This window comes from Triticum urartu, chromosome 2 (genome assembly GCF_003073215.2).
Source record: "Triticum urartu cultivar G1812 chromosome 2, Tu2.1, whole genome shotgun sequence".
Classification (NCBI taxonomy): domain Eukaryota; kingdom Viridiplantae; phylum Streptophyta; class Magnoliopsida; order Poales; family Poaceae; genus Triticum; species Triticum urartu.
Genome location: NC_053023.1, coordinates 174530922 through 174546546, shown reverse-complemented (window position 1 = coordinate 174546546; position 15625 = coordinate 174530922). Strand labels below are relative to the sequence as shown.

Here is a 15625-nt window from a genome sequence, read left to right as displayed (position 1 = left end):
ATCCACTCCCCTCTCGTTGCTAGTTACTCCATAGATTGATCTTGGTGATGCGTAGAAAATTTTTAATTTCTGCAACGATCCCCAACAGAAGGATCATCCGGGTACGGGCGTCTTTCACAGAAAAGCCAACACCGTTAAATTCAACAGTAAGTGGGTTCTCACGAGTAAGACGATGAACGGAAACTAGGTTGGTGACTAATTCAGGTGAAACAAGAACATTAGACATAGTAATGGGTGTGGAAGTGGAGGGAAAACTAGTGCTACCGATATGAGTAATAGGTAAGGAGGAGCCGTTGCCGACGGTGATACGAGTGGGTGTGCGAACAGGAGTGGAGGAGGTTAGGTTACCGGGATGAGCTGTCATGTGCGCAGTAGCACCTGAGACCATGTACCAGTCGCCTCCACCGACAGAGCTACTCGGCGACGACACGGAGTGCTGGGCGGCGAGGAGGGTGGGGTCCCATGACACAGGTACCGGCGGCAGCGGGAGGCCCTCGTAGGGCGGCGCCGGGGCGGGCGGGCCGTAACCACCGAGGGAAGGTGGCGGCAGGAGGCCCCTGTAGGACGGCGCCGGGACAGATGGACCATAATCGCAGACGCGCGACGGCGCAAGGAGCGCGCCGATGAACGCCTGGTGGCCCGTAGGAAGAGCCTGCGGGTAGTGCTGTGCCCCCCCCCCCCGGCGCCCTAGACCGGCTGCTGGCCCCCTCCTCCTTGCAGCTGCTGCTGGGGAGGCGCGGGTGGCTGCAACGGGTAACACCAGCCCGGAGAATCCATCGACGGAGCGGGTGGAGCATGGCCGCCAGCCGTTGGCGGGGCCGGCTGCATGTGGGTGAAGGGAGCCGGCGTGTCTGCGTACATGTAGCCGAAGAGAGGCGACGTGGCAGAAGACATCACAGCGGCGGCGGCGTCTGGGGGAGGAGGCACGGCGGTGGCCAGGGAGGCGGTGGCCAGGGAGGAGCGGCGGCGGCGGCCGCGTGGTGGAGGTGGGCAGCGGCGGCTGCTGGCGGCGGCCCGGTGCGACGGCGGCGGCTGCAGAAGACGGGGTTGGCGCGGCTGCAAGAGGGCAACAGCGATGGGGATGAGCGGCGGCGGCACGGACCAGCGGCGGCAGCTGGGTGCAACGGCGGTGGCGGGAGGATAGAGCGCGGCGGCGGCGGCAAGGACCTGCGGCAGCAGCGACGCACAGAGGATAGGACCTGCGGCGGCGGCGGCGGGTGGAGGGAGCGGGGGCGGGGGCGGCTAGCTAGGGTTAGAATCGACTTGTGATCAATACCATGTAGAGAGATGTTTTGCAATACAATAATCGTTGTATTGATGGGGTGCTGGTGCATGTATGTATAAGTATAGGATAGGCCTCAACCTCAACTATATACAACTAGGAGATGGGCCAGAACACGTAATACATGCAACACAAAGTACAACTTAAGACAGATGTCCCATGACAAAAAATAGTTTGAGGCATCTATATTTATTTTTTTTCTCTCGATGCAAGATGCAAGCTATCACTAGTGGGCCTCATTAAGAAATATAAAATAAAGACTAGTACACGTGGGCCTCATTAAGAAATATAAAATAAAAACTCTAATACACAGGGCTTCACAGGAGTATAAAATAAAGACTCCAATACACATGCATCTCTATTTTGTACTCCAACCTTTTCAACTTTTAACACCGGACCACACTTCTCTCCAAGCACCCACCTTCTGCAAAGGATCCCGCTTCTCTATCCGAACTTACTTTACCTGATATCCGATCCTACATAGCATACGGAGCATCACCCTGGGGCTATGCATTATACATGCTCTAAGTAAGCAGGCAGCAGCTCCATTGTGGTTCATGAGTCGTGACCGATTTCAGTTCAGAGTGGCCGAAACAAACGGTGCGGCAAAAGAAAAAGGCGCAACAGAGAGACACATGAGACACTTTCCATTCGAATCTGCCATATCTTCTCATATAGGCATGGAAAACATCACCTGTAAGCACACGGGGTTCACAAGATTTTGCACAGAACTGGACAGCCGAGTATTCGGCGTCTCAAAATCGACCGGAGCACATGAAAAAGGAAGAAAATGTGAGCTGAAAAGTGCTAATCTACTGCTGGTCTGTTCCTCCTCTTTCTCCGTGAGCGAGTGAATGGATCAATCCATGTTCTATCTTCCCTCGCGGCGCGCTCCCAGCGCTTCTGGAAATCACGAAGCTCCACCCGTGATTTTCTCCTGACCTACTAGGCCAAACAACAAACTGTGACAAACTACCAAAAACTAGATGTGTCAAAACATCACATGATATGGTTAACTGCCTATAATGCTTGCAAGTACAGTCTATTAGTGGAGGTAGTTTACAAGTGGGGTGATTGTTTAGACTTATTGCTGTTTTAGGTTCTGAGCTCTCGGCTTGCAACGATTTTTAAGAAAGGTGTCATGTGGCAGTGTGCCAGAGCGAAGTAATTTGTGAGCTCACCTTTGTCCTCATGTCAAGGCTTGCTGCCTTCCCCTGGTTACACGTTATTAGATGTGTTATGGAGATGTCACAGAAACAAATACATTATGTAAACTAGAATGTGCCTTCTGCATTCAGGCAAAGACATACTCTCGTTTGTTGCTGCACTTGAGCAGTTCTCTGACGGAGTGCATGTGAGCTCTTGCCGCGGGTACGCTGTTACAATTCAAAAGCAAACATGAGAGGAAACATCAGCATCCCGTCCTACATCATTATGATTGAAAATGCAGATATAAGCTTTGGCATTGTCCTTTAGATTATCAAGTGATATTTCCATGGCCATCTACTCATAATTCATACAGTTTCCACCTGTCAACCAAGGCAATGGATCATGTCCGCCATCACATTGACAGGACGCCAGGGCTGTGACGGAGAAAGCAGAAGCTTATACGAACCTTTGTCATTGCAGAACCTCCTAAGGTCTGTACTCCTCGATGGACTACAAATTCGCTATCAACTACTCCAATGTTCTTTGTCCTGTCACCCTAAAACCATTGAAAGGGAAACTTTAATTAAACTCCCTTGAGAAGGATGTCTTATTTACGCAATGAGGTCACCATACTGCTTGAATACGTCAATCCGAAAAGAATCTAAATAAGAACATAAGCAATCCAGAAAAGCTGCCATTCCTCTAATTCAAATTACCTCAAGCAGAAAGAGCAATAGTGTGGACAGTGACTACATTGTCAATGCCTTTGCTTTGGAAACTTTATCTAAAGCATGCTACAGCTATATAAATGTCACCAGTATAATACCTGGGCGCAGTATCCAAACTTGTAATCAATACCCCATCCATGGACAAGATCATTCTGTACACAGTGCAACAGATGTTTTAATGGCTGGAATAGTCCTAAAAATCAATTAGGCAGAAAACGAAAAAAAGTCTAATCGTGAAGTGACACAAACGTTCGCTAAGGAGTAGGTTGATTATATGCCAGTGTCTTATGAAGAACTTAGCCCTGCTCGGTTGGCTAGTGGTATGAGTGCATGCCCACCCCACCTGCGTTAAGAGTCCTGGCCTACGCGAGTGCTCGTTATCGATTCTTAATGCAAGGTCATACAGGGCTTCCCCTTACCCCCTGCTAGGTCAATTTTTCTGTATTACATATCAATGTCGTATGCCCTATTGTTTAACAGTTACCACGAATTAGTTCCTGACAAATGCAGCAATAACAATATGTTCCCATCATCCCCAACAAGCAATATGTCAGGGAGTTACCAGCAAGATGCATCCAAACAAACCCTGCACATGAATCTCGGAAGTTCTAGAAAATGTTGGAGCCAATAAGGCTAGTTAGTCCCCGCAAAAAAAGGGAGTAAATGTTCTACTGCTTTGTGTATATATTAACTGATTTTGTGATCCAGAGCAATAACAAAAGGAACATGGTAAATAGATGTTAACTGATTTTAACACTAATAAGGGTGGCGTAGTCCAAAACACACTAAATGTTTGGCTCCATCCACTCTTTTCCGTACATGGTTAACATGAGTTATTCAAGTTAAATATGGGACAAACCACAGACAGGGCCCCAAAGTCCCTGGCTTACTCCATATTGTACTACCCATGACTATGGAATGATCAACATAAAAGGTCTACAACTTGGCTCAAGTCTAAACTCAAATATGAACACTCTTTATTAAAAGATTTAACCCTTACCTGGATGAGATGCCAAGCACATTGCCAAGCAGATTTCGAGAAAACCGGTGCCATGCCCTCGACCCATCTGAAATCAATTAATTGTCACGCAAGCGCATATCTGATGCAGGTTTGTTGCTAGCGTACTATGGTGATTAAGCAGTAAGACAATGCTAGTGTGCTACAGTCTACAGCAGATCAAATAGTAACTAACGCGCTTAGTTAACAAGGAAAGCAGATGTTATACCACAAGAAAGAGTTTAAGAAAGAAAACATACCCAGAACAAGGTGGCCCTTCTCTTGAACAATCTTTATTAGCCCGACTGACTCTTCTGTCAAATTATATATATTTTTAATTTTGTTATTCTGTAAACTTCAACTCGAGCAAACAGAGCGTTGCATTACATAAAATCTACCTGTGGAAACTCCCTGTTTTCTTACGAACAGTTATCGGATGATGAATTTCAGATAACTTAGGGTCAAGACCAGGTTGGGATATCTCCAGCCTTTCTGATTTCACTATATTCAAGTACCTGCTCCAAATTACAATGTTAGCCAAATTGGTACAGAGAATACAACAACAACAACAACAACAACAACAAAGCCTTTAGTCCCAAACAAGTTGGGGTAGGCTAGAGGTGAAACCCATAAGATCTCGCGACCAACTCATGGCTCTGGCACATGGATAGCAAGCTTCCACGCACCCCTATCCATAGCTAGTTCTTTGGTGATACTCCAATCCTTCAGGTCGCTCTTAACAGACTCCTCTCATGTCAAATTCGGTCTACCCTGCCCTCTCTTGACATTCTCCGCACGCTTTAGCCGCCCGCTATGCACTGGAGCTTCTGGAGGCCTGCGTTGAATATGCCCAAACCATCTCAGACGATGTTGGACAAGCTTCTCTTCAATTGGTGCTACCCCAACTCTATCTCGTATATCATCATTCCGGACACGATCCTTCATCGTGTGGCCACACATCCATCTCAACATACGCATCTCCGCCACACCTAACTGTTGAACATGTCGCCTTTTAGTCGGCCAACACTCAGCGCCATACAACATTGCGGGTCGAACTGCCGTCCTGTAGAACTTGCCTTTTAGCTTTTGTGGTACTCTCTTGTCATAGAGAATGCCAGAAGCTTGGCACCACTTCATCCATCCGGCTTTGATTCGATGGTTCACATCTTCATCAATACCCCCATCCTCCTGCAGCATTGACCCCAAATATCGAAAGGTGCCCTTCTGAGGCACCATCTGCCCATCAAGGCTAACCTCCTGCTCCTCACACCTAGTAGTACTGAAACCGCACATCATGTACTCGGTTTTAGTTCTACTAAGCCTAAACCCTTTCGATTCCAAGGTTTGTCTCCATAACTCAACTTCCTATTTACCCCCGTCCGACTATCGTCAGCAAAGAGCATACACCAAGGGATATCTCCTTGTATATCCCTTGTGACCTCATCCATCACCAAGGCAAAAAGATAAGGGCTCAAAGCTGACCCCTGATGCAGTCCTATCTTAATCGGGAAGTCATCAGTGTCGACATCACTTGTTCGAACACTTGTCACAACATTATCGTACATGTCCTTGATGAGGGTAATGTACTTTGCTGGGACTGTGTTTCTCCAAGGGCCACCACATGACATTCCGCGGTATCTTATCATAGGCCTTCTCCAAGTCAATGAACACCATATGCAAGTCCTTCTTTTGCTCCCTGTATCTCTCCATAAGTTGTCGTACCAAGAAAATGGCTTCCATGGTCGATCTCCCAGGCATGAAACCAAACTGATTTTTGGTCACGCTTGTCATTCTTCTTAAGTGGTGCTCAATGGCTCTCTCCCATAGCTTCATTGTATGGCTCATCAGCTTAATTCCACGGTAATTAGTACAACTCTGAACATCCCCCTTGTTCTTGAAGATTGGTACTAATATACTCCGTCTCCATTCTTCTGGCATCTTGTTTGCCCGAAAAATGAGGTTGAAAAGCTTGGTTAGCCATACTATCGCTATGTCCACGAGGCCTTTCCATACCTCAATGGGGATACAATCAGGGCACATCGCCTTGATTCCTTTCATCCTTTCTAAAGCCTCCTTGACCTCAAACTCCTGGATTCGCCGCACAAAACACATGCTGGTCTCATCAAAGGAGTCGTCCAGTTCAATGGTAGAACTCTCATTCTCCCCATTGAACAGCTTGTCGAAGTACTCCTGCCATCTATGCTTAATCTCCTCGTCCTTCACCAAGAGTTGGTCTGCTCCGTCCTTGATACATTTGACTTGGCCAATATCCCTCGTCCTCCTCTCTCGGATCTTGGCCATCTTATAGATGTCCCTTTCGCCTTCCTTCGTGCCTAACCGTTGGTAGAGGTCCCACATGCCCGACCCTTTGCTTCACTGACAGCTCGCCTTGCGGCCTTCTTCACCATCTTGTACTTCTCTATGTTGTCTGCACTCCTATCCATGTATAGGCGTCTGAAGCAATCTTTCTTCTCTTTAATCACCTTCTGGACATCATCATTCCACCACCAGGTATCCTTATCTTTGCTTCTCCTTCCCTTGGACACTCCAAACTCCTCCGAGGCCACCTTACGAATGCAAGTCGCCATCTTCATCCACACATTGTCCGCATCCCCTCCTTCCTCCCAAGGGCCCTCCTTAATGACCCTCTCCTTGAACGCTTGAGCTACCTCCCCCTTGAGCTTCCACCACTTCGTTCTAGCGACTTTGGCACGCTTATCCCACTGGACACGAATCCAAAAGCAAAGTCAGCAACCACCAGCTTATGTTGGAGTACAACATCTCTCCAAGTATCACCTTACAGTCTAGGCACACACGCCTATCTTCTCTTCTCGAGAGGATGAAATCGATCTGGCTAGAGTGTTGGCCACTACTAAAAGTCACCAGATGTGATTCTCTCTTTCTAAAGAGGGTGTTAGCTACAATCATTTTAAAGAGGAATCAAGAAATCTTCTCCTTCTTCTTTATTCCAGATGTAATACACAAATGATTGTAGCTAACACCCTTCTTCTTGATTCCAGATGTAATACACAAATCTTCTCCTTCTTCTTTATTCTAAAAACAGATATAACTTTGCTGCCTAGCACATACCAGGCAGCAACAGACAACAATTAATTCTGCAATGTCAAAACTACATTGTTATACTTGTAGGCTGTAGCTGCCTGGACCAGGATTTAAGAGCTGAATACATTGCACTCTGAACACATTCCATGACTGATACCTTGGCACTAGGCATATTTTTAATGACAGATAGGAAATGACAGGTTTAAGAACAATACCGGGGTTCATGCAACACATATACCTTCTTGGGTTAAAATTATCTACTTCAAGATCTTCGTCCCAAAGAAATATATACTTGTACATCGAGACGACGGCAGGATGGAGGAACCTTTTAGCAAACCACCTAAAAGATAGATGTCATCTCGAAGTTAAATGATACCAGATCGATACAAATTATAGGTAGTCAAGGTCCGACTCTTAGTTCAGTGCAAGGGTAGAAAGAGGCCGTACCATTTTGTCTGATTAGAAGCAGCGATGTGTATCACACTTTTGCTCCATGGTAGATCATTCCACTCATTGACCTTCCCATCGTAGTGGAACAATATAGCTGTAAAGTTCTCTGCAAGAAACTGAGCATTCAAGAGTTACATGATAATTGTATGTGCAAATCACTGCCGAACGAAGTAGTAAACGAAGTACCTTCTTCATAAGAGCATCTACACTTTTCTTCTGATTGATACCAGCAGGGATAGCAATCAAGCACCTGTCTTTCTGGTTAGACTCCTGCTGAGACAAAACACTAGCATAGCATTAAATACTGCATATGGCCTTGTACTCAGGAAGGTGGGAGCAGCTAAAGGCTGTTAAATTCATTCAGAAACTGAAACCAACAGAAATATTGTACTGAAACCAACAATCTTAGGCAGAATAGCTCAACTGACCGGTGATTGCACGCTTCTTGTGAGCCATAATGGCTTGAGCTCCATGTCGGAGTAAGGCTCCACTATACCATGAGGCAAAAACCCGACCCTAGCAGTAGAAGCAGCTCCGTGTGACACCTTGGCAGTAGCTCTCCCAGTCCCAGATGCCTTAACAGCAGCCCTGTCAGACCCCTGATATGTACAATGGAGCCACAGTCAACGCCTCAGCAACAAATGAGTATCTGCTTCAAGATTACCACAGCAAACAAAACAACTTGGTCCTTTTGGTGGAGACAATGGGTTCACATACCATCATCGTATCAAACGGGGGAGCGTCTTCATCCAACTGTAACAGCGTATAATCAGATGAGCGTCGTCTCTCGAGCAGAATATAACGGGGAATTGAATTTTACAAACGATCGAGTGTTACCACTGTCTGTCTGCGTTGGTAGCTTGCCATGTTGTAGACCACAAATAGGATTATCATCAAGCACAGAACCAGCAGACGCAGCCGCAGTCTCATCTTAGAGCAGTGATAGCTCCTGTGACCATTCTGCGGAACCAAGCAGATAGTGTCATCAGCTCACACATAGAGAGCTGAGCGGCTGTAGATTTGAATACAAATAAAGCATTAATTAAAGCAGCACAGGGGAACCCACCTTATCCCACTGGGCACTACTTCTCGCTCTTTATGAAACCCTGCATTCACGACATAAAAAACTGCAGAAGTTGAGTATGTTTTCAGACACCATGAGGCGCATAAGAGAAGTTGGGCTGCACGTTCCATTCAACCCTGAGGCGTTACTTGAATTTGGATGGACGTAAAACACCATGAACATGTTAAGCTTCATGCACTAGCCGCAACTAAAAGTCCGAACTGATGGAAAGGGCTAGCCAGTCTGCGTATACACTTCAACAGAACAGAGGAACAACGACATTCGCTTTCAACATGCGATTCGCTTTGTTCCCTTTGCAAGAAAAATACCGACCCCTCAATGAAAAAACAAAGGGAAAGCACCGAGCAAGCATGTATTGCCGCGTCGGTGGCGATGGTTACACACCCGCGACGAAATTGTCCTATGTTTCATGGCCGCGGGGTGCGGCGCGACCCTCCACTCGCAGCTCGCGGCGAGGCGCTCTGTGGGATTTGGAAACGTGGGTTCACGCAGCCAGCGCGCAATCGGAGTGTAGAAATCTCGAACCCCCAATCAATCAATATGCGGAGATACGAAGCACGAGGAGAAGAGAGGGGACAATACCGCGGAGGCGGATGAGGCAACCGGCTGGACGAGCGACGAGCGGTGGACCTCCGCGCGGAGGGCACGGGCACGGGCGCCGCTGCTATCTCGTGGAGGAGGAGGAAATGCTCTGCAGAGAGATTGGGAAAGGCACGGGCACGGAGGCGGAGCCAGACGCGGCCGCTGGAGCGGGCGGGCGGGCGAGCGAGACAGCGACGTTCAGAGGAAGGGCGACGTGTGGCGCGTTCCCACCCGCACCCGTCGCTCGCAGCAGCGCCACGCGAGGTGACGACGACCCGACTGACAGAGGAGAGGAGGGAGACGCAGCGCCGGGGTGATGCCGCCAGCTCAGTCACAGGCGATGGGGGTTGCGCGATGCGAGCAGCCCGTATCGGCTGGGCTGCCTGCCACGACCGGGTTTTCCGCTCAGTTTGTTTCTTGGTTCCCTCCCTCGGCCCCCCCGCGCGGCCCAGGAATGTAGAGGCCCCGACCCACCAGTTGCTTCAATTTCAGATTAATTTCAATACTACTACCGAGTCTTGTCTCAAAAAAAAAAAACCTACTCTCGAGCTCTCGAGTCTTGACTTACCACTCTACACTCAAAAAGAAAAAACTCTTACCACTAAAAAAACAAGTACACTACTCTTGACAATCTTGCTCCAGTCCCCGAACAAAAACAAATGACTCTTACAGACATCAACACTTGTCTCCAAAATTCTGCGATGCCATATACTTGACCAACGAAAGTTCTATGGGTATTACATACAGTTATATAACACAGACATATGTATAGCGCCTAACAACTCGGATCACATCTCTACAGGCAAAAAGCTGCGCTTCATCTAGCTGACCTTGAACAAAACACCAGGAAGACTACCACTCCTTCCTGTTACAAAACATCCTGATTCCCTGACCTAGTCTTTGACAGGGTGGTACACAACACCGGATGGAGCTACTCTAGGACCTCCTTGTAGGATTTGTACACAACACTTCTGCATATCCGCCGCGTCGCTTCTCCCTGTCACCGTCGACTCCTCTTCCTGCCTTTGCTAGGACTGTCTTGCGGCGGCGGTGCAGCACGCTTCTGTCCACTCTTTGGAGGCCGCCCGACCCCTCGCTTCTTGGTGGCGGGCGCACTTCTCTCGACGGTTTCTTCCTCGGCTGCTGCCGCTGCAACGGCAGGGACGTCCCTGGTCTCGCTCTCACCCTGACTGACAGTGCTTCCAGTCTCCCTTGAGGAAACCTTGCTTCTCTTTGCATCACGAGGCACGTGACGTATTGGCGGCAATGTTCGAGAAATCTTCTTGGATGCAGGGGCACTAGTGGCCCCTGCCGCCGCCTTCTTGCTTATGGGGTCACTTGCTACCCTTGCAGCAGTCTTCTTGATTACAGCCTCACAAGCTATCCCTGCCCCGGTCTTCTTCATCACAGGCTCACTTGCTATCCCAGCCACTGTCTTCTTTATTACAGGCTCACTAGCTATCGCTGCCATGGTCTTCTTTAGTACAGGCTCAGCAGCTGTCTTCTTGATTACAGGGCCACTAGCGATCCTTGCCTTGGTCTTCTTGATTACAGGGTCACTAGCTATCCCTGCTGCTTCACAATTCATGGAGAGAACGACTGAACTCTGTTGCCACGTTTTGCATATGAGACCTCGAAGTTCGATTGCAGCCATGTGCTCCAGTGTGGCCTTTGGAAAAAAAGTAAGGACATTATTCACAAACACGAGCATGTCTTTTAGGAGCTCCTTGGCAGAAGAGATAGCACCACTCTTTATCTTTGAACGAAGGATTCGGAAGTCCATATGCTGACGGATCATCTTCTTGTATCTAGCTCTCTTCCGCTGTAGATGGAAACAATTGGACATAAGATGACAGAATCAGAAGTACCTGTGCTATTATATTCATCTCTAGAATAGATCAACTGTACAGAAGATTTGAGCCACTTAAAAGTTCTCTTTCAGAGCATATAATATTACCACGTACAGTTTACCCAATCTGCCCACACTAACTAACTGTAAGCATAACTCAGGTAATAAGAAAACAAAAAGGAAATTCACTATGTCCACAAAGATCTGACTTTCTTGATCCTCTCAGAACAAATAGTGGGCAACCCCAATAAATTTTTTGTAGAAGATAAGACTACAATTTAAAACGCCCACTGAAGCAATAGTGATACAAGACTGATTAAATACCTGGATATCAATTTGGTGTTGCAACATCTTACAGTCACCTTGAGCGGATATACTATTCATAATATCTGCCAATTTTGGTTTTGCTCCCTCGCGCACAGATACACCAGGCTCTATCTTTGGAGTTTTCAGTTCCTTGATGCAGCCTTCAGAGGGAACCTCTCTCTGTACGCATGGAGCTTTGCACACAGATACACCAGGCTCTATCTTTGGAGTTTTCAATTTCTTCATGCAGCCCTCAGAGGAACCCTCTCCCTGTATGCATGGCGTAGATGTATTTTCACCATCTCTGCTACTATCAACAGCCATCAGAATAGCCCTTTTATCCCTCAATCCCCTTTTCTTTCTAGAGCCCCAAAGCAAACCATCTTTGGCACAGAGCTTCTTTTCAGCATGGGGCTTTGATAATGTCTCTGCTGATGTATTTTGAACTTTCTGAGATTTTTGACTGTTGCTTGCTTCCTCTGTGAAACTAGCAGCGGATGATCTGTCTTTGGACAATTCTTTGCTCGAGGAAGTAGTATCAGCTGCATTTTCAGTGTGTGAACATGATTCAGTGTGACATCCTAAGTTATTACCATTATCATGTTTGCTATTGCTGAGACTCTCGATCACAGACTGCAAGGACCTGGAACAGGGAAAAGCCAAATCGCACATTATTAAACAAAAAGAAAAATTTCCACACAGATGGCATAAGTAGTGTCTAAGATAACTTTCACTTGGCTTCAAGATGACAGACAATACTCCATGAAGTAAAGGTTGTGTTGGGATACTGATCATCTTAACCATCCATGAAACCTGATCAACGACGTTAACAAGGTGGGACTTTTTCTCATGACTGCTAATTATGTTTTATTTGTCTTAAGTTCAAAGAGGGTTTAAATAAGCCATATAATTAACCCCACTAAATAACATGATTAATCTAATGTTTTGCATTTTTATTTGGTTCTATTTATCAAAATTTAAATTCTTCAAAAAGTGCTCCCAGCCCCTCCATCTCTCTCCCCTGCCTCATGCCCTTCCCTTCATACATTTCCTTGAACTTCAGTCTATATGAGAAAAACTAATGACTAATTATCAGCAAAGACGATTTCAGAGGAGCTATTTTTAATCAACTTCTAACATTCTTTCAGTCATCTGGTCAACGGCTAGTTTAGCTGATGCATTATGTATAGAGAAAGACGTGCATTGCACGTGCAGGACAACAAGTAACTAAAATATATCCAAAACAAATTATGAAGATTACATGTGAAAATGCCAAAAAAAATTCAAGAACAAGGTGTATATTGACATACTAAGTACTAACCCAATAAAACTTTCTGATTTCCTCAGCTCCCTTTTCAATTCAGCAACTCTCTGCTTGCGAAGCTCCTCAAACCAAGCACTGCAATGAAGCAAATACAATGCTAAGTATTGTTACATCATTGTAAAAGTTACTTCGCTATAGAACACAAAACTATCTATGTTAAACTACAGTCAGTTGAAATGTTCTGCGCATATTGGCCAAGATACTAAAATTTGCATATGAGAATGTTGATAATCATCATTGAATATATTTCTTCTTCTGATTACCAGTCCTGCCCAGTGCCCATGATAGATTAACATTGAAAATTCTTCTACCAAAAAGTCAAACATTGTCCTTGGAATACATCATGGTATGTAGCATACACAACCTCAAACTAAATGGGAAGATCATTAACGTGGACAAGTTAGCACAGACATCACAGGGATGGGTAACACTTACTCGCATGCAGAGTAGCGTGCTTGAATCTCTGAAAATTTTGCTTCGCATTCCTGCAAACAAGAAAAACAGCCAACCAATCAATACCGTAACTTCTTCCAAACATGAGATGGGACAGGCCGTACGGGATTCAAGTTCCCTGCTCCCCACACAATTCCAAAATTGCAAATACTTTGATCTGTAAAACCAACTGTGCGGGTGTTCAAAATGTTTCGGCGTATAGGCACAAAGCTCCCACATATCCAAACTGTTGGACAAATTGCCCTTGGTAATTGGTACCAAAGCGAGCAAAAATTGTGCAACCTGTGTCGTACTGTAATTATATAATACAGGACCAGCTGAAATTGTACCACATTCTTCCTCACAAAGAAATGAAGAAATTATGCCACATCTCATCGGTGGATGGTGGTTGGGGGTTGATTCAACTCGTTTGGTTCAAGTCATCATTTGCTGCATTTTCAGAACGTGGAACTCATGATCATCCAACCAACGGCACAATCCCTAAAATGGCAGCCTAATCACAATATCTAAAATGACAGCCTAATCACAGTCTCTGAAATGGCAGCCTAAGCACAATCTCTAAATGACAGCCTAATCACTGTCTCTAAAATGATTACCAAACATTTGCTCTGCATCCGTACGAAACCATATTACATCAACGACGCCGAGAGTGTATCTCCAGCAATGATCACGAAACCCTAGCCAGCACCAAGGATAACATTTCGGTATCCCTAATAATACGAAAAAATGAATATATGCCCTAATCCACCCTTTTCGAAGCGGCATTACAGGCACGCGGCCGGTAATCGTAATTAACCGAGCAGTGTCAGGCTAGGGTTCGGCGGTGGGGGGCGGACCTTGGGCGAGAAGGAGCACGGAGAGCGGGCGCGCAGCTCGGCGGCGACGGCGTGCCAGTCGGCGGCGCCGTGGCGGAGGACGGCGCCGCCGAGCACGAGCTCCTCCCACGTGCCCCAGGCGGCGGCGGCCGCGTCGTCGTCCTGCTCCTGCTTGACCACCACAACCACCATCGGACGGGGCGCTCCCTCGCCCGGGCACCGAGGAAATCGGTCGCCCTTTTTTTTGGGTCGGGGCGGCATGCGATCGCGGACGGGCGAGGCGATAGGGGAGGCCGAGCCAGGAATAGGACGAGTCGGAAGCGGAGGGAGGCGGTCGGGCAGGGTCGTCGCGGTCGGCCTCTGTCTCTCCCCACTTTCTTTCCGTCTCTGGGAGTGGGCTGGGCGCCTGGGCGGGCGGTGCCCTGTCTCGCCCATTGTTTTCTTTTCTTTTTTGGCGTGGGTTTTGGATTTTAGATTCTTCTACTATTCTGGGTTCGTGCTAATCTAGGACGTGCGGTGGTGGAGGCCCACGCCACTGTCACGCAACGCCTTTTTTACTCGCTTCGCTACTTATATAGTGACTGAGACGAGGCAACAACGCACATCGCATTTTTTTTCCTTCCCTCCCTTAGCGGGTCTATGATGAACATGTCTGGCTTTTGTAAGTGAGAGTTTTGTCAGAGGATGTTTATATTTTTCTCATGTATACGTAAAAGCATGAACTTTGGTAAGACCTACGGGCAGATTGTACGTTGCCCGTAAATGTAGGATTTTTTTGGTAAAAGCATCTTGAGCAGTTGTCCTAAAATACTTGCAGACCCTTAAAAAAACTAATAGATTGTGTAGTATAACATAAATTTGGCTCGCATGTGATCGTTTGGTCCACAAGCTTTCAAAATGTAACACATGGGTATAAACTTTTCGCGGTGTAGCAAAAAAGTTGCTGACCAACCACAACGCGGCGTTTGGCTGCCATGTCGAGCTGGTGATGCTCTAATCGTGGTTGCAATCTTGATAATACCCACGTCGCTTACGACCCCCCCCCCCCTCTCCCCCTCGAAGTAACCCATAGTATCGATGTGCAATTTTCTCAGAAAAACATGTAAAGTCTTAGACACTTAACATGCGGTCTCTATTGGTCATTTGGAGAGCTAGCGATGCAAGCTCTAATCGTGCTTGCAGTCTTGCTAAGACCACTCGCCGCTTACGAATACCCTCTTTTATTTATTTATTTGAAATAACCCACAACATCGATGCACATTTTTCTCAATAAAATGTGTAAAGTCTTAGACAGCGAACCCGCGGTCTCTATTGGTCATTTAGAGGGCCCATAGATGGCGAAGCGGACCCTGTAAAGCTTTGGGTGATGTCGCTCATTCTTGAGCTCTCACAACTCGGCTCATGGCGACGTGTTTGGTCATGTGTCATGTTACCCAATTGGAGCACGTTATTGGCAAACCCTATATAACTGGAGGAGCCACCGAACATGGGGCACTGATGACCCACAAGCATAGAGGATCTATCGTAACCTTTTTCGATAAAT

At 46.9% G+C, this 15625-nt stretch overlaps 2 protein-coding genes across 4 annotated transcripts; both read right to left on the bottom strand.

Moving 5' to 3' along the window:
• Window positions 1-1912: 1912 nt before the first annotated feature.
• Window positions 1913-9703, bottom strand: LOC125536590. Of its 3 annotated transcripts, none has more exons than XM_048699834.1 (16): window positions 9336-9692; window positions 8736-8775; window positions 8507-8629; window positions 8387-8422; window positions 8098-8268; window positions 7856-7942; window positions 7667-7785; window positions 7458-7559; window positions 4555-4671; window positions 4417-4470; window positions 4160-4226; window positions 3258-3311; window positions 2898-2987; window positions 2593-2658; window positions 2464-2496; window positions 1913-2224 (listed from the first exon to the last, which is right to left on the bottom strand). In XM_048699834.1, exons 3-16 carry the CDS (start codon window positions 8597-8599, stop codon window positions 2090-2092), a joined length of 1224 nt encoding a protein of 407 aa, XP_048555791.1. In that variant the 5' UTR covers window positions 8600-8629; window positions 8736-8775; window positions 9336-9692; the 3' UTR covers window positions 1913-2089. The 3 variants fall into 3 exon arrangements, with proteins under 3 accessions (XP_048555791.1, XP_048555792.1, XP_048555793.1); XM_048699835.1 differs by having other exon boundaries at window positions 7856-7939; window positions 9336-9686; XM_048699836.1 differs by lacking the exons at window positions 1913-2224; window positions 2464-2496; window positions 2593-2658 and adding an exon at window positions 2665-2811 and having other exon boundaries at window positions 9336-9703.
• A 251-nt stretch (window positions 9704-9954) lies between these two features.
• LOC125536589 lies at window positions 9955-14476 on the bottom strand. Its single transcript, XM_048699833.1, has 5 exons — window positions 14104-14476; window positions 13250-13299; window positions 12812-12889; window positions 11509-12133; window positions 9955-11157 (listed from the first exon to the last, which is right to left on the bottom strand). The coding sequence occupies exons 1-5, from the start codon at window positions 14341-14343 to the stop codon at window positions 10336-10338; spliced, it is 1815 nt and encodes a 604-aa protein (XP_048555790.1). The 5' UTR covers window positions 14344-14476; the 3' UTR covers window positions 9955-10335.
• Window positions 14477-15625: the final 1149 nt, after the last annotated feature.